General features: G+C 36.2%; 1 protein-coding gene across 1 annotated transcript; it reads right to left on the reverse strand.

Annotated features, from left to right (window-relative positions):
* Positions 1 to 4391: 4391 nt before the first annotated feature.
* Positions 4392 to 16759, reverse strand: LOC140324272 (cathepsin L-like proteinase). Its single transcript, XM_072402012.1, has 8 exons — positions 16687 to 16759; positions 16252 to 16346; positions 15060 to 15202; positions 13212 to 13412; positions 10929 to 11111; positions 7165 to 7324; positions 6339 to 6438; positions 4392 to 4894 (listed from the first exon to the last, which is right to left on the reverse strand). The coding sequence occupies exons 1-8, from the start codon at positions 16734 to 16736 to the stop codon at positions 4786 to 4788; spliced, it is 1041 nt and encodes a 346-aa protein (XP_072258113.1). The 5' UTR covers positions 16737 to 16759; the 3' UTR covers positions 4392 to 4785.
* Positions 16760 to 21509: the final 4750 nt, after the last annotated feature.

Raw genomic sequence — 21509 nt, forward strand, 5'->3', positions numbered from 1 at the left:
TATATATATATATATATATGGACAAAAATTTCCCTAAAAATATCTGCTGCTGTAACTGCAATATTGGCATGGTGCTGTTCTTTTTATAAACTATTCTTATTCCAGGAGTGGCCATTACTTAATCCAGACTAAATGTCCCCCAGTGTTATCCAACCATTTTCTGTTAGCCCAGGCTATAAGTGCCTTCATGCATGTGGTGATCACAGTGCAGTGTTGCATAAAACTAGGTGGAAGATACGTAAAAATTAAACTGCCTGAACTATCTTTAAATGATCAGATATTCTCCCAGCTCAGAATTGGTGCTGGGCCTACACCGCTGGCCATGAATGGCTGCTAATGGAACCCATTAAAGGCCATTCCTGCATCGAACTGCAGTTCTGCTGCAGGCTCAGCTACAGTCCAAACCACTCCCATTCATTTGAAGTCTTCCAGCATCAAATTTATTTGCAGCTCTGGGATGTAAAGGACTAAATGCTGAGATCCACAGAAGAAGATGTTGCTGAAAGATAAGAAAATGTGTGTTACAAGAAACTATGTCACTACACCCACCTTTCACTATACCCACCGATTAAAGCAATGACATACTTTGCATGGTACACCTCCTTTAATGTACAGAAATACATCCCTACCATAAAAGTGCTAGTTGTTTGCAGTTTCTATTCATCTCCTTGAATATAATTAGATACAAATACTGTAATTTGAATTGTGGTCTAATATGCACACATAATATACACATTTGCTGGGCATTTGACATTTTTTCTATTCTTGAAGAACAATGTGTTCAACCTAGGCCCCCAAAGTGAAAATATGTGGGTTTAAATTTTCCTGTAAAAGATTACTTTTATTTAAAGGAAAACATTTTCTTGTGTCCTTTAGGTATTTTGAGCATTGGATCCCATTGTAGATCCCATTAGGTCCCTAAGTTAAAATGTGTTTTTATTTTTCAAGTCCCCAACACTACACTTTTTCCCTGGCTGTACCTGAAGAATTCTCACAACTGTCATAAACAATAAGTGGAATATTCTCCTTCCATAAGTGTGAGAAAAAAATCACATTCACTGCTTTCTTAATATTCGCCTAATACCTCTTCTGTGGCATATTCCTTTTACCCCGAACTATGAACAGTTTTGCAATGTTCCCACAGTAACTGTTACAAATTGTGAAATATATATTTTTATTTAATTAGGAATATACTATGGGAAGTATCTGATTTAAAGCAAAAGCTACACAAGAAAAGGAGAATCACTTAATGTTCCTGACTAGTGACTCCTAGTAAAGCTAAACCTTTTTCCACCATCCCTCTATACTTTGTTCCAACTTTCTAATTCCTGTCTCATTATTATGTCCAATTTTTCCATTTTTTTTATTATGCCCCAATTGTCCAGTGCTCCTGTATTTTGATCCTTCAAGTGTTCAGTATTTTGTTAAAGCGGAAGTAAACCCAAAACAATAAAATCACACTTACCTTCAAGCCCACAGATCAATCTGTCCATTAGGAGGATGCATCGTCTCCCGCGTCTTCTTAGTATCCGTTTTCGGGCTGGCGCAGAGGGAGCGTCAGGCGCCGCCATCTTCTCCTCTCTTCCTCCTAGTTCTTCTCCCACGTCACTGGATCTCACACTGTGTAGGTGCTAGATCGGGTGACGTAGATTGGGAAAAAACTTGCAGATATCCCTGCACATATGTGAGATCATCAATTTTTTTCCCTATTGATGAAAGGGCTCCTTCTGCACATGCCCAAGATGCTCGTGCATACGCAGAAGGAGCAGCCAAGCGCCTCCCAGAATGCGTGATGTGGGTATCCTAAATGGCTCTGCACTCCCATTAATTCTTGATTGCCTTTAAAAAAAAAGGATGTTGCACTTAAAAAAAAACAAAAACAAACAGAATTTTTTCTTTAAAAAAAAAAGGGTTGTCTACCCTTTTATGTAAAGTGAAAATTCTGTGTTTATGCACGCTTTAAGCATGTATTACCTTGTAGTGATAATAATAAAGTGTAATAGTGTGATGAATGTAGGGCAAAAAGTTAGGCTTAGTTCACATTAGCAGTAAAAAACTGTACCATTTACCACTCCCAAGTGACTACTACCAACTGCTGGGCACCTGGGATTGGTAACAGGTGGTATCTGCTGGCTTTTTCAGGCCTAGCAGTTTCTTCATACAGCAGTGGTTCCTGGCATGAGGAAGCAGTAAATGCAAGTTCACTGCCAGTGTGAATCCAGCCTAACTTCAGATGTGTCCTTATGGCTATATCTACTTAATGAGAATGTTCGTAGAAGCATTTTTTTTTTCATTTGATCTGTCAACAAACTGCCCAGCATATCCTACACTAGGTCAGCTTCCCTCTTTCCAATACTCACTGTTCTGTCTAGTACCACCATTTTCTTTTTCCGGGTCATCTCAATTCATGTCACCTGAACTTGCAATGCCATTTTAGTTAGATTTTTACCCATTGTAAAATGTAGTCATTCCTTTCTGTATCCTGAAAAACTAGCTGTCAAATCTTGTTTTTTTTAATATTTGCCTCGAGCTTAAACTGGCTGTAATATCATGTAGCACAATGAATCTTCCCTGTGGTTGCTGGTATCCTTACATTTCATGTATATATTATCTTTTTTACTAGAAAACTCAGCACCACACAAATGTGTGTTTTATCATCCAAAGCTATGTGAGTACAACCTCCAAAAATTTCTTGGTATTGTTATACCTAAAAACTGCAATGCAATTTATTATTATCTATTACCGGTAGTTCACTGCAATAAAAAGTAATATTCCCAATATGAAGGATTCCTGTGCCCTATTTGTCTATAAAAAATCGTAATGGACCCTGAATTAAGCATATTATATATTATATGTTATTATACAGGGTTAAAAATGACACTATAAAACTTTCCGTACTGACACTGCTAACCCTGCAAAGCTGTGTCACTTGGATGTCAGCTTCTCTTGAACTTTAAACTTTGTTAAGGGGTAATATATATAATAAAAGAACAATAAGATACCTATTTTACATACACTTTATCTGCCACTCTTATATATCATGTTGGGTACATTTTTCAAACTATCCTAAACCTTTAAAACTTTTACAAAGAACTTATTTACAAATGTTTCTATAGCACTGTATAAACAGCCATATATTTTAATGTGCCAAAGAAAAGCAATACTTCCAATGATGCAAAGTGACATCAGATCCATATGAGGGAATGGTGATTGATAAGTAGGAAAATTAGATATTGCATGTGGCTTTATTGAATTAAGCTTAAACACTGCATTTTTAAAAGTCTCTTGTTATAGTACTCTGCATAATGCATTTGTAATATCAATGTCGACTTTTTTGGACAATGTAGGGAAGGGTAAGATTCTCTGTGAGGTTTTACTGCTGTACCTGTTGGGGAAGTTTTCCTTTCTTTTTGTTTCAATGACAGTGGAAAAAGAAGAGATCTTCTCTATGGGGACACTGAGATCTATATAAACCTAACAAAGGTTCTAACAATTCCACAATGTTTTCTTTTAATGTGGATGTCCATGATACATAAAATGTATGCAAAACATCCCTGCAATACATGCAAATTTCTCCATGTTTTACCCCCTAAAGTGTCAGAAACTAATGAAACAAACAATTGAATTTGGCAGAATTTTACTCACTGTACTCACATATTTACCTGATCTTGACTAAGTGACCTTTTGTAAACTAAGTCGAAATTTGAAGCACCAAACAGCCAATAGTCACACATAAGCCTACATGTTTCAGGAGTTAAACAGTCTCCCATCGTTAGGGCTGTTGCTGTTAAAAGTTGCCTGTGCCCCCACAATTCAGGTAGTGCTCCATAGCAAAGACTGAGACAATAATTCTCTACTCTGTCTAAAACAATAAAATAATTGTGGCTGGCATTTAAATTTAACAGTACATCTACATAGTCGGATAATGGTATTCATTTGCTAAATGATATAGAAAAATGTAATCTGGAAACTGAAAAGCAACAGGTGGCTTTATCACCAGTTTCCACAACTTGTAAAATTATTCAAATGATTAAAAAATATTTATTTGATGTTAGTTATTTATATCAGGCTTTCTCAACCTTTTTAACATTGGAGAACCCTTGCAATACATTTTAAGTCTTCAGGGAACCCCTGCTATATTCACTATATCCCCAGTAAATTAGTGTGGTGGTTGGTAGGAGGAATATCTCTTACATGCTGACCATTGGGAAGAATGTGACCTTTACAAAAATCATGGGTGTCAGTTAAACTGACCTGAGATTTACAAACTGCTCATTGCTCAAGAAACCCCTAGCAACCTCTGGAAGAATCCTGGTTGACAAACACGGTGCTTTATGTTAAGATCACATTTGTTTATGATTTTAAGACAACAAAGAAAAATAACAAATTAATGCAAATCATGCACAGTTTTTAATAATGTAAATAATGCATTAAAAAACAAGCCATAAAACAATTCACTTAAAGTATAACTCCACCTTTTGTTTAAATACTTACATTAAATGACAGTTATTATTATAACAATTACCATTTATGTCAGATTACCTGGTAATTTTTCATGCTATAATAAAAGGATGACTGAATAACTTTAAACTTTAAAAGGAAATGACAGGTGAAGAATTATTTACAGTGAACCTTAAGATAAAGCAAATAAGAAAAAATAACATGTTAGCTTTCCATCCTCATCTATCAAGAAGGTGCAAAATGCAGTCTTAATATTCTCAGGGGAGTGAGGATATGAATATACAGAATAAAGGAAGATATAACGTTGGTGTTTTCTTTTCTCCTTTATTTTGAACCCACGATATCTCCAGCTACTGCAGTGTTGGCAATCCCGCAATGATTGTTGTTGCGTTTCACTCTCACATAGCCGCTTTCACCCCATTTTTTCCCCCAACTATTGGGTAAAAAAAGAAATGAATAAAGTTAGACAAAATTGCTCTTCTGTTTATCTGTATTCTAGGCTGACTTGGTAGCCTGAACACTTATTACGGGATACCTGGTTCCTCCCTGTTCCTTTTTTCCATTTTAAATGCATACAATATTTTAGACCAAGTGACTTCCTCATTGGTCCTCTGTGCCTTTTAATGCAATTCAGGTAGATGACAGCTTGTAGGAGGGGGTGGCAGGTTGCTTTGCACAGATTCCTGAAAACATCACACCTTCTCTCAAGGGCCCTCAGCCTTCCAGCAAGCATTTGGCTGGCATTTAGAAGAGGTTATGCAGATATGAAAAAGTACTCTTGTATTCTTGTACTTGCATCACTCTGGAGGAGTATGCACTCCTAGGTAGAACGTATTTGAATTCACACCACCCCAAGTTACACCCATACAAGATGCTAAGCCTCCATGATTGAAAGAACTGTAATAAAATTATGTAAAGTGTCAGGGAAAAATGCTTTAAAAAAAGCTAGAAGATGCTGGACATAATCCAGCCAGGATGTATGGTGGGCTCTATTTGACTTTTAATGTAAGTAAGTAAGGAACCCACAGTGTGCAGTGAAATCAAGTTAAGCAATTTCAGGAAATGAGAGACGCCTGAACAACTGTGCAAGATTGAAGGTGGATTTGAGCTTTAAGTGAACCTTTACTATGGAAGTATAAAAGCTGTTGCTGCTGACCTCTCCTAATAACACCAGTCGGCACTTTTACTGATCTAATGACTGCAGAAAGACCTTAGCCACATACCTAGAACAAATATGCAGATCAGAGTTGCTTAATTTGCAGGATAGCCATTCTTTTTAACAAGAAATACTGAAGCCACTCTTAAAAAGACACTGCCACTTTGGACAATCAGGTTTGAAGTGGCTTGTTAACCCACTTCTAGGAACTTGGCTTTGCTGTGCTTCCCCACTGTTTTTTAAATCTATTGCAGACACTACAAAATGCCCTTCACTTCTGGATATGAGAGGCATTGGTCCTATGAAGCAGTTCTCAGTCCTGAATGGCCATTCACCAGACCTGAACATAATAAAATGACAGATGGGGTGACATCACCCACCCTTTATGAGCTCCAATACCATCCCTACAAATTCTTTACATGCAATTTTAAAAGGAAGTAAGCAGCCAGTTTACTATGCCAAATTATTTATATTACATGTATTTGCTGTTTTATCCCATAGGAATTTTGTATGAGAATTGCCAGCACTTTTGAAAATCAAAACTGAACCAAAATGTAAATTAATTAAAGTACCACACATATTATGCATTTGTGAATTGACACTACAGTACATTAGATAGAGTGATTTTTTTTAATACATCCTGCATCAGCGCATTACTTGCAGCGCAGATTGGTTTAAAATCTAATTTGGCCCTTATTGATCATCGCAGAAGGCAGCTTACTTGTTTTTGAGGAGCCAATAATCTGTTCCACAAGCAGACCCAAAACCAACAATTGTCATTCCAGCTTGACCATTTGAGAAACATTCTCCATCAAAGACTCCTGAAAAGAATCAAAAGATTTTCATAAGCTTTGGGTAACATATTCATTTAACTAAACAAAAAGGCTCTGATTCATTAAAGCTCTCCAAGCCTGGAGAGGATACTGTTGTACTGTATATCCATGTGCACGTTAGTAATCCACAAACCAAGATGCTTAGCCATAGTGGCTTCTGGTATTCAGTATTGTAGTAGCTGGCACACTCACATGAGTCTTTTTGAAGGAGCAGGATAAGGAAAATAAAAATACTTTAGCTGATACTTATATGTTTGTACAATAGAACAAAAATCCAGGTTACAAGCAGGTCAGTTGGTTTTACTGTAGAATAGACATAGCTTGTCCGTCCTGCAAAATCTGGAATGTTTAGAAGGGGAATTTGGCATGATACTCTTTAGAGCAGTGGTCGCCAACCTTTTCATTCCTGTGGACCACTAAAATTACCGGCCGGGTGTCAAAGAGGGAGAAACCTCCCCCGTAGTGACGTGATCATGACATAACCCTGCCCACTCTCCCATCGCAGACCTGAGCCTGGGATTTGTATGGGGGACATCTTCTCGCAGACCACGGACGCTGTTTTAGAGCGGTCATGAAATAAGGCAGAATGTTAGTAAAGAATGTTTTTTAAACAACCAACTGTAATGTTTAAATAATGTTGCACCTACAAATGTTGCGTATACATTTACACATTACATAAAACTAACAATATTGAGCACATGTAAGTCCATTTACCTCCATTATACAAGAAAAATTCAGGAGTTATATACATAGTTACTGCAACTGGACCATTAGTTTCCACTTCATTAGCAATACTCTCTTCTCCTATGAGGGTGTAGTATTTGTTGACCTTTATTTTTACCGTTTTCATGGGGTTGTATTCACACTCAAATTGCTAAAAGGAAAAAAACAGATATTTAGTACTGTACAAAAAATATCCTACCGTATGTTGTTACAAGGGTGAAAAATTGTAATTAAATGGCGTATGAAAATACTTGTTCTATAGAGATAATGGATGTTGTTTCTACTCTGTCTTCAAGTTCAGAAATCACATCCTTTTCATTTGTATGTCACTGCTAGAAATCTGTTTGCCAGCTGCTTGACATCACATTTCTTAAATACTGACTAGTTAAATGGTTGATTTAAAAAGTGATGTGGTTTCTGCAAAAAAGAGGAAAATGTGTCTTCTGAACTGGAGGAAATGCACTGAACTTCCCGTATATACCCGAGTATAGGTCGACTTTTTCAGCACCAAAAATATGCTGAAAAAGTCACCCTCGAATTATACTCCAGTCAGGCTACCCGGTATAGTCACTGAAAGGATCTGCAGGTTTCTTGGCTCTTATTCCTCTCAGATCTCTCACATCCCAGTATCCCTTAGTGCATCAGAACAGGCGCCCGGGAAGAATCACTGACACACATTTGTACGGTATCAAGCAATCTCCAACTTTATTGTAACAAACATCTAGTTTTATAACATAACCAAATATCACTGTGCGTGCTCATTTACCACAGTAGAGAGATAATAGTATCTTTGTTCTAATACAAAATCGCTTTGCTACATTGTTTCAGACACATACAAGACATCTTGTTATTGTTTAATTGTCAGCAATATCTGATTTAGCAGATGTCAGCAAGGACACTTATTTGGCAGAACATCATGTTTATACATATATAGTCTAAATAACCAAGGAATATATTCAGTTCTCATGATTAAATACTGAAACAAAATGGAGTGTCTCAGGCCACAAAATGGAGTCTATCAGACCCTTTCAGTCACCCAGTGCTGTTAAAGAGCTGAATAACCTTGCCAGGAAGACGTGCTGGAAGAGGGGGCAGCCCTTCTTTTGCCCGTCCTAAGAAGGATTGCTGGTGAATTACCTTACCTTGCCTTGCCGGGACCCACGACAGCCTGACTTCAGCCCAGGTCCCGCGACAGCGTGACTTCAGCCCGGGATTCGTGACAGCGTGAGGCCACTGCAGGGTGGAACATCAATACCGCCCTGTGTCCTGCCTGTAGGAAGGCTGGAGCAGAGAAGGGCGTAGTTCTGGAGTTTCAGCACGTCTTTAGTGTGTGCAAAGAGGGGAGTGCAATCATGCCAGCAGGTGAGAGTACCATATAGTCCTATAGGAGGGGGTCTGCTTAAAGTATTTAGTGTGTGAAAAGTAAAAATGATAAAAGAAGAAATGATAACGCATTATAAAGATAATCATCCAAAGGGAGGGGCACTGTGTGTAATGTAATGGACAGCCTAATATAGACAAATAGTCTCAAAGTGATTTTCCTAACGCCATGCAGAAAAGTTAGGCTATGTTTGCACAGGCCATGGGTTGCAGTGTGTATAGTGGCTCAGAGGTTAGCTCTCTGGCTTTTAAAGCGCTAGGCCAGGACACTATCTGCATTAGGTTAAAAGTTTCGCCCCATGTTTGCAAAAATCATACAGTTGGGTTATTTGGCTTCCCCCTAAAATTGACCTTTAGACTGTATTAAAGACATATGACTATGGTAGGAACATTAGATTGTGAGCCAGTGACAGCTAGTCACATGATTATGAACTTTGGAAAGTGTTGCGTAATATATCAGCGCTATAGCGTGATGGCGGTGTTTACCGTATTATGGCTGTTGTTTATCTGAAACTGTAAAGTTCTTTTTTTAATCCCCTTACCATAGAAATGGCTACTGGTACCACTAATCCCGGACCAAAACAAAAATGTAGGTCATACGAAGTTGGTTTCAAACTCAAGGTTGTGTCAAGAGCAGAAGAGAGCAATAACAGTATTGCAAGTAGAGAATTTTGTGTTAATGAAAAACTAGTGAGGGATTGGCAGAAAATGAAGGCTGACTTGGAAAAGATTCCAAAGGCTATAAAAGCTTGACGTGTTTTAACCGCTTCATATGGGGCTCTAGAGACTATAATGCATAAATGGGTTATGGAGTATCGTCAAAATGGTTACTGCATTACACGCAGAGAAATTCGCATACATGCCCTTCAAATGGCTAAGAATTTACTGCATCAGCAGGATGGTGTACCCACTTCATGAAAAGATTTGGCCTTTGTTTGTGACAAAAAACAAAGATTTCAAAAGTTGCCGGAAGACCTTGAAGAAAAAGTGATGTCATTCCAATCATTCATCAAAAAACAAAGAAGGATTCATAATTATGACCTGGGAGATATTGGGAATATGGATGAAACACCTATGACTTTTGATTTTCAGGACTGTGGCAAGTTTAGGAGACAAAACTATTTTCCTCAGAACCACAGGAAATGGGAAAAAAAAACATTTCACAGTTGTTCTGTCATATTTGGCTAATGGAACTAAGCTGCGGCCTGTCATTATTTTTAAAAGAAAACCTTGAGTATATACCGTAATTAAGAATAAAGTCTTGTAAACACACCCAGTCATTGAGCCTGATTTATTAATGCTTTCCAGACTGGAGAGGATGCACTTTCATCAGTGTAGTTGCATGATCCAGCAAACCTGGAATGGATTTCCTAAAATCTTATGCTATTTGTTAGCAAATATTTCCAAACTTGGACTATATCCATTCAAGATTTTTTGGATCACCCAGGTTTATTGATGAAAGTTTATTCTCTCCAGTCTTGGAGAGCTTCGATAAATTAGGCCCACAGTATCTTAAATCATGTGTTTACCATCATTTTGAGTGGCAGAAAAAGGGATTTCCATAAATAAAGGCTTCTCAGTAGAAAGGAGAAGAGGAGGACCCAGTATGGCAGCTTCTACTCCCATTAGTACACATTAGATGTCTGAAGTTAAAATTAAACCATGACTACTTGTGGTTGGTTATTTGATGTCCATAGTGATTTCATTGTGGTCCAAACTTCTATATGTTTTTTTAATATGGCAAAATCTTATCATGCTTCACAATATATGCATATTGTTATAGCCCCTATTGTATGAAATTATACTATGACAATATTTACTAGTTCCAAATAATAAAAATGTCAATCAATAATACAATCACACATTGTGAAATACATACAAGAAATATTGTAAGACATATCAATACAGAGATAACATTTTTAAAAAAATATATATAATATATACCTTTTTAGCATTTAAAATAGTTAAAGATATATATAAAAATATAGTACATAAAAATATAGCTTACCATGAAGGACCTATTCTCAATCTATTGCAGGATTTGTATTATTGTGCACGGTGTTAAAGCAGCTTACCATAGCACAATAAACTTTAGTAGACCAAAAAAACTCACACAACCCCTTTCTTGCAATGCTGTATACCACAATAAACTTTATGTTGTGCTATGCTGACCACTAATGTACACTGCACAGGGATAATAACACAACAATTCACTACACACAGAACAAACACTTTACTGCATTTTGCTCCAAATTACAAATGTGAATGGCTCTTAAGAGTTTTGGTGATCAAGCTAACATTCTGTGAATACACAGTATTAAACATTAAACAACAGTTTTTAATGTAAAAAAAGAATACATAAAATACTACTTTACCCCAGCCTTGTATTCGTAATTCTTGCTCGCCATGATCCCTTTTTGGCTTACATATTTAAAATCTGATTCAAATGAGCCTGCACAGCAGCCATCATTGCCGTCATTACAGTCTATCAATTGTTGTTCACTAAATTTTATTAATTGCTTCTTTTTAATACAGTAACGTGATTCCAGGACACCCACCTATAAAGACAAATACAAAAATTAGATGAGATTGAATGACATCATGTCTGATATCTGCATTGTTGCATTTTCAAGCATTTTTAAGGTTAACATTTGCAAAGATATTTCTTAAAATGTATTACGTTTATTTGGTTAAGCAATGAGAATAGGCAAATTGCAGTAATCTTTGGCGACTGATCGTTCAACAATAAGGTTTCACTAAGCTAAAGTTTGATTGGAAGTGCAGCCCATTTAATACCTTTTCATTAACAGGCAAGGTTTTTAGGTGATGTAACAAAAAGAAAGGAATGAGTCACTGCACTGAAATAATTAAAAGTGTGATGGTTGACATTTTACCATGTGATCATTTAAAGAATGAAAAAATGTCAGAGATTCTTTAAGCATGTATGAACAGTTCTCCAAGTCCAGATGTGTCATGTTTTACATTTTATTTATATTGTGTTCTTGTTGTTGAAATGTTTTAAAGGTATTTCTATCATTTACCTTGGTAAGACTGTCAGTATAATTGATATAATTATCATGGATAGTATTAGTGGCAGTGAAAACAAACCAAAATATAGCAAAATAATATTAAAAGCATACTGGAAGCACACACATCACAGAGACAGACAGACGGCACACACAGCACACACAGCGGAGGGATAGACAGACAGCACACACAGTACACGGAGCATCATGGATGATCTCTCTTTCTGAGGCATTAAAAGATCTCTGACTCCTCCCAGGTTTAATTTCCAGGTTTCTGTGTTGTCACTTTGCTTGGAAATTGTTTTACCAGTTCTTTGTTTTCTGACCATTGAAGGTTCTAAGTATGTTTCCTATAGCTCCATATATAGTTGACAATTGAAAATCTGGCCATCAATAATCCAGTTCCTTCAGTTTTACGGCATTAATTGCAGATCACATTTTCAATACAGGTGCTGCAGTACACTATTTGGCCACCTATGTTTTCATGGCGCTGTTTTGCAGAAACAGCTGTTAGGTCTTGCTTGCTAAACTAAATACACGTTGAGATGTCCCTGCTGCTTGCTCCCTGGAATTGTGCCAGATGTCCACGGGTTCTGCGAGAGGAAGGCTGGCCTGTGTGTGGAGGTAAGTATAGTCTTCAAAAATCCGGAATTTCCAAAAATCTAGCACTCCCCAGGTCAAGAGATTACCGGATTTTTGATTGTCAACTGTACAAACTAGATGATTGTCACAAAAGATTATCTATCTTGGCAGTACTCTAGCCACCACTGTAGGGGGGAAGTCTGTAGGCTGCTTGCAATTTTAGGAGGCTTTTTTCCCCATTGACACCCAATTAAATGGTTTTAGCAGCTCCCCAAGACCTGAACGTGCATTAACAAGGGCCCCTCAGGGGTAAGAAGTTTAAAAAGGCTTCTGCATACAATAAGAAGCCTAAAACTCTGTATAACCATGGACCTTAAAGCCACACCATGGCCATTTGTCCCAAATAAATGTATGAGGTATGTGAAATTTCAGTGTTTTTAATTAGTGTTATATGTTTCAAACTTTATCATACCAGGAGTTATTTCTAAGAATCCAGACCCACAATATTAAACAACAAATTGCCTTGCAAAGCAATGTAGCACTTTTGGCATAAAAATACTGACATAATTAGACCACCAGGGAGGTTAAAGAACCTGTATTACAATATCCATTATATATTTTGACAAAGGTGATCCAACACAATAATGAAAATATAAAATGTTTTTGTTATTTATATAATGACTAACTGCAGGATTCATCAGTGTATTACAATAAAAAGACTATTATGTCTGCAGTCTTGAGCATCCCAACAAAGCAGATGGATTGTGCTTGGGAGACTTTTCTCCAAAATCACATTGCTTACCAATGCAGCCATATCCAAGATCCAAGAGTGATCAAAGTAATCTGATTTTGTAGCAATTAGTAATTGTATTAGAAATCTATTTCACAAATACATTCTGGCAGATATACTTATTTTGCTGAAGTGTCTGTTTTAGTGCTTTTAGTGCAGTTGTTTGTATGTAGCCATGAGAAGGTTTTACATTGGATGAATGTATCTGACAAAATGTTGTCAAGTTTTCAAATTGTTCTAAATATTTAAAGTTTACTTACCGTGCTAAAAGCCCACCATGCTTGACAGTACAGCCCTGAATTTTTTACAGGGGAGACACATCCTGATGTTCTCCAATCCACAACATTTTTAATCTTTTTCTTACTATCACAAGTAAAATTTGAAGACGATTCTGGTTTTGTATCTTGTTTTGGCTGAATCCGCTTTGAATTACATGCTGTTGGTATCAGTTCTTTAACAGTCTGTAACAAGAATTATATTATTCATTATACATTTATATATGAATAAAGCATATAAAAGGTGTGATTAACATAGTTTTCTTTAAAGAATTGTTTGAGATTTTCTATGCAACAATCTAACATGTACTATAACAGAAAGCGAATGTAATGCAGTGACACAAGCCAGGGAACACTAGCCCATAACATTCCAATAAAATTTCTTTCACAAACGTTTTACTACCTTTAAGCAGCTTTGCCTTAAAATGAATTATTTTGGTTTTATTATTGATTTTTTTTCATCACCATCACAAGTATTACTGGAGCATTCCTAAAATGCCAGTGACATCCACTGATACATGATGCAAGAAAGGCTACAACAGCAACAACCTCTGCTTGCAGTTAAATGACATCTTCATCATCATTCTTCATCATCTCACAACAGGTATGAACTGTAACAAACATATCTATATCTATAATTGTATTGGCATTTTTACTTCCAAAACCACAATTGAAAAATAAAAAAAATATATAGTTAAATCAAAAATAAACACAATTTTGGAAATACTTGAGATATCAATAGCAACCTTTGGATCATTTCAACATTTCCACCATTAGACCCAAAAATGATCATGGTTTTAAACAAATGAGATTTACAGTATTATGTGTGTATGAAATATCCTCTTCCATTAATGGTCAGAAGAGAAATGCCACATTACATTGGTTATTTGGAAAATGTCCTCTTACATTGGTTGTCATTGCACATGGAGAAAAATCTGTCATTTCTCAGGGACCTCTAGAAAACCTGAAAGCCTAATCTACAATAACAACTTGGTTTCAACAATCCTGTCCTAATAACAACACCTTATGGATGCCTTTGTTTAAAACGCTATGACACTTGCTTGTTGAACCATGACTGATAGTCTTGTAAGAGTTAGAAACTTAATATTGTTTCCTCCCTTGTGATATTCCATGCTTTGAATTACTAATATTATCTTATTTCATCAATATAATCTAATATAATTGTAACATATTATACAGCTGTTTACAAGGTCCAGAGTCATGTCATTATATGTAATTAGCTACAAATCTATTGGCCTTATCATAGTCCAATGCCAACTGGGTGGGGAGAAACCTACTGACATGTCTCTGGAATGTGGGAGTAAACCCACACAAACACGGGGAGATATACAGTTGCCATGCAGATAGTGTCGTGGCCAAAATTCAAACCTGGAACCCTTGGTATGCCAGGTGAAAATACGAGCTACTAAGCCTTCATACCTTGCTGTTTGCTAAAATCTTTAAAACAAACATTTGCAACAGACATACAAACTATTAACTTTTCTAACTGGATGTTCACAGAACTTAGTAACTAGTTGAAGCTGTGTTTATTTGAATCAACCAATCACACACTAATAGTTTCCCTCACACATGACTGGATATTCAAAGAGTAAAATAATTCTTATTTACCATTATTTACTTTCTGCAAAATTAATATACAGTTTTTTTTAAAGAGCTTTGCTAAATGACCGGCCTCTGCTCCTATATAATAAAGCTTGATAGGATCTTGTTTTGCTTTATTTTATTTAGGTGTTGTTGTTCAGTATTTCCCCAAAAAATAGTAAGCGACTTGCAAGTAAACTGTCCTACAGTCCCATAAACATTTTGACTCACCATATCAGCAAACATATTCATTGCCAAAGTGTAATTCTTTAATCCTTTCTCAGCCAAGCTATTGTGCTTCTGTACTTTATGCCAAGTTTCCTCCCAAATTTGCCTTCGAACACCTTCTTCCTTACTATTAACGTATTTCTTTTCTGCAGAGGAAACCAAGGAACACACAAATTGTAAAATTCAATCAGCATTGATTCTTTGGCATTCACTATAGCCAATATGGTATGTAACCTGTATTTCCCTATTGTACAAGGTTTACCACAAAGGAGGAGATGTCTTTTGTATTCCAAAACCATGTAGCTTTTTATCATTCTTGTGTTTGTTGTAAAAATGTAAATTGGAGATGTGAATGTAATTAGGAATATTGTATGAGTTACAGATAAATGAGTCTGATTCATATCAATTAGACAATAAAGCATATCCTTGTTAATTTATTTAATCTTTACATGACTTGGTATTCAGAATGAAACAATAATCTCACACGATTGGTAATTGAAGTAAATTTTTACTAAATTTATTGAGTGAAGATTCCCAACTCTTTAAAACCAGCCATAACATATCTTGTACTATAAAATCGAGGACCAAATAAGCAATTTAATTTTACTTTAATGAAGCTGATGGGGAAAAAGACTATCATAAAATATTAATCTAGCTATTTGATGTGTCAACTAAATAGAGGCCAGCGTACTAAAGAGATTGTCCACGCATTATTTTTCTTTATTACTTTTTTGTTCTGCCATACCCTTTTTACATTTTTTCTACCTTCTCGATCCCATTTTACTTGTTTATTCTGCACGTTGCTGTTTGTTGTGGAATATAGAAACCCTTAGTCGTGGAGCTGTAACCAGTCTTCCTTAATGATCAAACCTAATCAAATGATCCCAGCAGAATCATTGCTACCCTTCTGGGGAGAAAGATACAAATACAAAGCATTGCAATTTTAGCACTGCAAAATGGATTAAAGGTAATATGAAAACAAATGGAAGCTTGGCTCCTGAATAATAATAATTTTAATATTAATAAAATGTAGTATTCCTGGTTTATATCTACACTTTATATTTTGTTGTAGATATATTTGGATAACAACCTAAAGTTTAACTAAAACTGTAGTTAAAGTATAATATATATTCCTTCTTTTTCTATTTATATTGCAATAATATTTGCAATAAATTTTAAAATTGCTTTCACCTACCATAGTTAGTTTTCCAGGTGCTCCATTCTTCATCAAGAAAGTTTGCAGCTGAAGCTGCAAGAATGATTGTTGCTATAACCAGTAAAGTCCTCATCCTGCAAGAAATAAAAGGTCTCACTCCAGTAAGAGAGGATGTATTTGCCCCTATATAGTCATCCTGACCTCTCATTTCTACGCCATTACAACAAATCCTCAATAAATTGTATTAAAGAAACACTTGTTCTTCTGCCACACTTTTGTGTAGATTGTGTGATAAAATATAAGCCTAATCAGTAAAATTGTTGCTCTTTATAGAGTGCATACAAGATTGTACTGAACGGGAACTGAATGGATGAAAGATAATCAGTGTCATCAGTGTTGGAAAATACTAGGTACATTCAGAAAAGATGTGATAAGTATAAAGTTACATTAAACAGAGTAAAGTTTGTGTTTTACCTAGCGTCTTCTCTTCTGCACTGCACAAGTTGCAAGTGTAATTGTATCATTTAAAGGCAACCCTATCGCTAGCTAAAATACATGCTGATAAGCAGTTAACATCAAATCAGATTGCTGTAAGTAGTTTATGTTATCACCACAACAAAAGGAAATAAGCCATCTTATGTTAGATCTAACTGTAATGTCAGACTACAAGCTAAAACTGTACGTGTATTTGTACATTTATGACATGTACCTGCAAATACATTGCAATATAGTACAGTGTATATAATCTAAATGTACCTGTGCTGAAATGTGAATCCATACTATTCACTGCAGAATGCACCTAGGAACAGTGAACTCTGATAAATCTGCAAGGGTAAAGTGAAAAATGCCCCAGGGAATGGGCCATCAAGGCACCTGTGAGAAGAAGGGCAATTCCAGCATTTGCCTATATTTATTATTTGCCATTTACATCATTAACAGATCCTGCTGCTGAAAGAATAATGGGACGTCAGGTAAAACGGTTTCCACCTTGCTAATCCAATGGTGTCCATACTTATCATTCACCTGGTTCTATGCGTGCAGATCTGGAGTTCTGACTTTACTCTTAAGTCTCGTACAGATGTCCAATGGGTGTCAGAGGATTGTCACTGATCCTTTGTGTTCTCTTCCAGTGACAGATAAATTAACAAATTTTGTTTACACGGGGCCTGATTTATTAAAGCTCTCCAAGGCTGGAGAAGATACATTTTCATCAAAACACTAGAAACTAAAACTAGGTGATTTAGCAAACCTGGAATGGATTTCTTAAAAGTAATTTGCTATTTGTTAGCAAATATTTTCAATCCTGGACCAGATCCATTCCAGGTTTGCTGGATCGCCCAGGTTCACTGATGAGCACTGAAGAGCTCTCAAAAATCAGGCCCATTGTGTCTTTCTGTTCTATTGAGAGAGAAAGGAGGAAGGATAAACAAATGGCACCCTGCTGTGTTCTGCTCCATAGACCACTGTAAACAAAAGGGATCACTGTACACGCGTCAGATTTTCACAACTTTTCATCTTGGGGTGGAAATCTGACATGTGTAGATAGCTTTGCTTTCTAATATAAATGTTTGTTCTAGATCAGCCTTTCTCAAACTTTTTAAGATGGTGGAATCTCTTGAAATATACCCTGCTATAAATTACTATATCTGCAGCCCAGAGTACATTAGTATGGTGGTCAAAGGGAAGAATACCAAACAGATCATTATTATCAAATAAACTGACCTAAGAGGCACAAATTGCTCCTTGTTCAAGGAAATCTAGAGGAACCCTAGTTGAGAAACAGTGTTTTAGACCAATGACCTGACAATGACAGACAACTAGTATTTGTAGAAGAAAGTCAGCAACTGCAGTTTTCCCCTTTGTTTGAATATAGCATGTCTTTAAGACTCAAGACTGAAAACAACTTTTAATGTATGAAAATCTTCTAGGTTCCAAAAACAGTTGGATTTGTATGATGTACATCTCTAATTATTAGGGAGTGTGCAGTGTGTAATGTTCTAAGTGTAGAATTCACGTATTGAAAAATAAACTCAATTGTCCATGACATAGGTTTGAACATCCATGGGTTACAATTAGTCCTTATCGGATTTTCCTCAGGGTTGATATCAGATAAATTAACTTCAGTTTAGATTAGGACAAAGGCTGAATGCTAGTGTTCTTGTGTACCCTGATTGAAAAGTGTGTGTGTGTGTGTGGGGGGGGGGGGGTTGTTGAAAAATTAATGAAGCATGTGAAAATTGTGAGCAGAGAATACAGCCATTTTAGTAATGATGACTCTGACTCTGGTTGTTTTGTGTCCTGGCACACTTTACTGGAATTGAAGAATACATGAATAGGATGTTAACATGGACATGATACAATACCATATATTTTTCTAAACCTTTTTTTTTTTTAGTTGTTTAGGTATCGAAACATGGGTTCACAAAAGCATTGTTAAAATGTGATAATATATAAGTTATTGACTTTCTTGCTTAAGAACTGCCATCAGGGAGGATAAGGGGTATTTCTGAACTGGGGCCTGATCAGAAGAGTTTGACATTTCCAGTGCTGGGCCCTGGAAGTTTATCTAATATGTGGCCCATAAATATATATGGTTGGTAGTTCTTCATTCAAAGAAAGTTGGTGGGACGGAAGAGGGTAACATCTGGTGATTAGTGTTTCAAGGCAATATGTGTCACTCCTATGTTGTTCATCATAAAGTCTGCCAGCACATGGGTGTACAAATTTTTGTGTTGTATTTGGGTTTTACTTATTTCCAGAACTTGCCTATCCTGAATGTTACCTGTCCTGATCTCCTGTGTTTTGTGTCTACGTGTTCTCCACAAGTTGCTATTTTGTCTTTATCTGGCAGTAACCTCTATTCCCCAAATCGACACTTCTATGTAACTATTCAGCTGTGCTCAGTTGCATATAAACCTTGGACTGACCATTACCTTGTGGCTTGTCTGCTACTCCACTTTTGTAAGTCTAGCTGCTGGTTGAAGCCAAGTAGTGCCAATGTGTCCAGTTTGGTGGGTCTTTTTTTACATGCTGTTAGTAGAACTGTGTTTGTATGCTCTCCTCACAAATTCTACCCTTAGCATGCTGTATATGTCTAATGTACTGTAGGCTGCGGCATAGCAGTTTATGGTGATTTTAGAATTGTATTGCTCTGCCACATTCACTAAAAGTGTGTAGCACTGGGAGAGGCCCTCTCACCTTACCATTGAGTTCCATCTCTTTTATGTAAAAGATGAGTGATGTTTAGACTTTTGCCCATTTCTGATTCCTGCTTAGTGTAAGTAAGGCTGGCTTTGGAAGTCAAACTGCTGTTTTAGAGGGACAGAAATGGTGCAATGTCAACTTAGGAGATATGGGTTAGAATCCTCAAAATATAACATTTGTCTTGACAAGCATTCTACACTCTTGTAGGTGCAGAGTTTTAGGGGAAAAGGTTTCATACCCATACTTATGCACAGACACATATAAAACGTAGCAGTTGTTTTTGGTTCAACAGAATAAGGGAATAATTCAAGACAAGTCTTGTGGTTTGTGTTCGTTAGATACATCCAGTAACGGTTGACATATCTAACAACTGATAATGTCACATTTAAATACAACACAAGTTGATATATTCTTGCTGATGTGGTAGGATGATAATTCAGTAGAAGCCATGTCAACATGTAGATTACAGAGAAAATAAATGAACCTATGTTTGCCCTACAAGGATACAAGGATTTAGCATATAGCCACCTATACTTTATCTGTGGGTACTGATACATTGGGCCTAATTTACTCTTCTCTCTTCAAGACTGAAGAAGTTAGTCTTTCATAGAGGAAACTGGACGATAATGCAACCTGGAATGTATTTCCTAAAAAATAGTTTGGTATTAGTTGGCAAATATTTGACATCCTGGACCAGATCCATTTCAGATTTGCTGCAGTCTTGCAGAGTTTGAATAAATCAGGCACAGACATTCTAGTGATTATTTAACCCTGCTTTACTTATGTGATACATATTAGGTGTAAAATAAATATTTTGTGTAGAAACATAGCTGACTGCAGATTGCATTTGAAAATCAGATTTAACATAACATGAAACATATGAATGTATATCTCTGGAATTACCAAAAGAAGAGTCTACTCTTTTGTATGCGTTGGCCAGGAAGCTGAAAACATTGTGCTGCATCTGATGTGCCCTGATTGATGGTAAAAAATAAACCAAGAGACCAACTGTTTGTATTGACTGTTACCTAAAATCTCTGACAATTAAAAGTACCTGCTTCCACAATAAATGGGTTTTTAGTGGACACATATTGCTGTATATTGTAGAATTGGAAATGAAGGAATTTGGTAAAATTGGGTGGTTTAATATTATTTACATTCAACATGATAAATTATAAAATATTATAATAAGACAAAAATGTGTGGATTTCCATTGTTGACTTTTGATCACTTTCTTACTGATGCTCTGGCTATAGTAACCAAGACTAAATACAGAGCTAAGGAGGAATGTTGAAAATATCTTAATGTTAATTAAATAACCTTTAGGTTGTAAAGCAGTAAGTAAAATGGATTTGCTCTGTTTTGTTTTGCACAAAATTCTATTTTCACCTTCTTCTTCTTAAACTCTTTTTGCATCTCTCTGCTGATAATTTCCTCCTTTCAGACACTTCCAGTGTACATGTACTTGCCCCAGCATCAGTTGCAGATCACCGCTTAGGATCAGTTTTCTGATAGTGGCAACAGTGGACCATATGGACCACAGCACTCTGGCAGTTTACAGGGTGACAAAAGAGGTCACAAATGTGAGACACAAGAGTTTTCACCCTATAACAGGAAATGTCCAAACAATGACCTTTAGTTTTTAGAATCACATTAAATTTTATATAAACTTTTCAGTGATTCGATCTATTTTAAAGCCCATCTCGGAGCAAATATTAACCCACTTCCCACTTCTTTAACCAATCCTGCACAGTTTTTTTGCCCAGAGATCACAAGGACACTTATGGTTAGCTTTTAATGCCAGCAATCAGTTAGAGAAAGGTGGGGGGATAGGGAAACGTAGAGATCAGCTTTACGTTCTTGGACCCTATCAAGAAATGACATTGGTTGATTTCAAACATTTGTCTACACTATTTTATGTTATATTGCATTAATGCTAAACAAATTTGATAATGAGAATCCACAAAATGTTTAAACTGATAACAAAATCTTTATGTATCTATGTTAGTTGGGGTTGATTTACTTTAACTTTACTTTGAAGGAACATACACTGTTTATTTATCAAATTAAAAATTACTTGAGGAATATCTGGA

This window comes from Pyxicephalus adspersus, chromosome 2 (assembly GCF_032062135.1).
Source record: "Pyxicephalus adspersus chromosome 2, UCB_Pads_2.0, whole genome shotgun sequence".
NCBI lineage: Eukaryota > Metazoa > Chordata > Amphibia > Anura > Pyxicephalidae > Pyxicephalus > Pyxicephalus adspersus.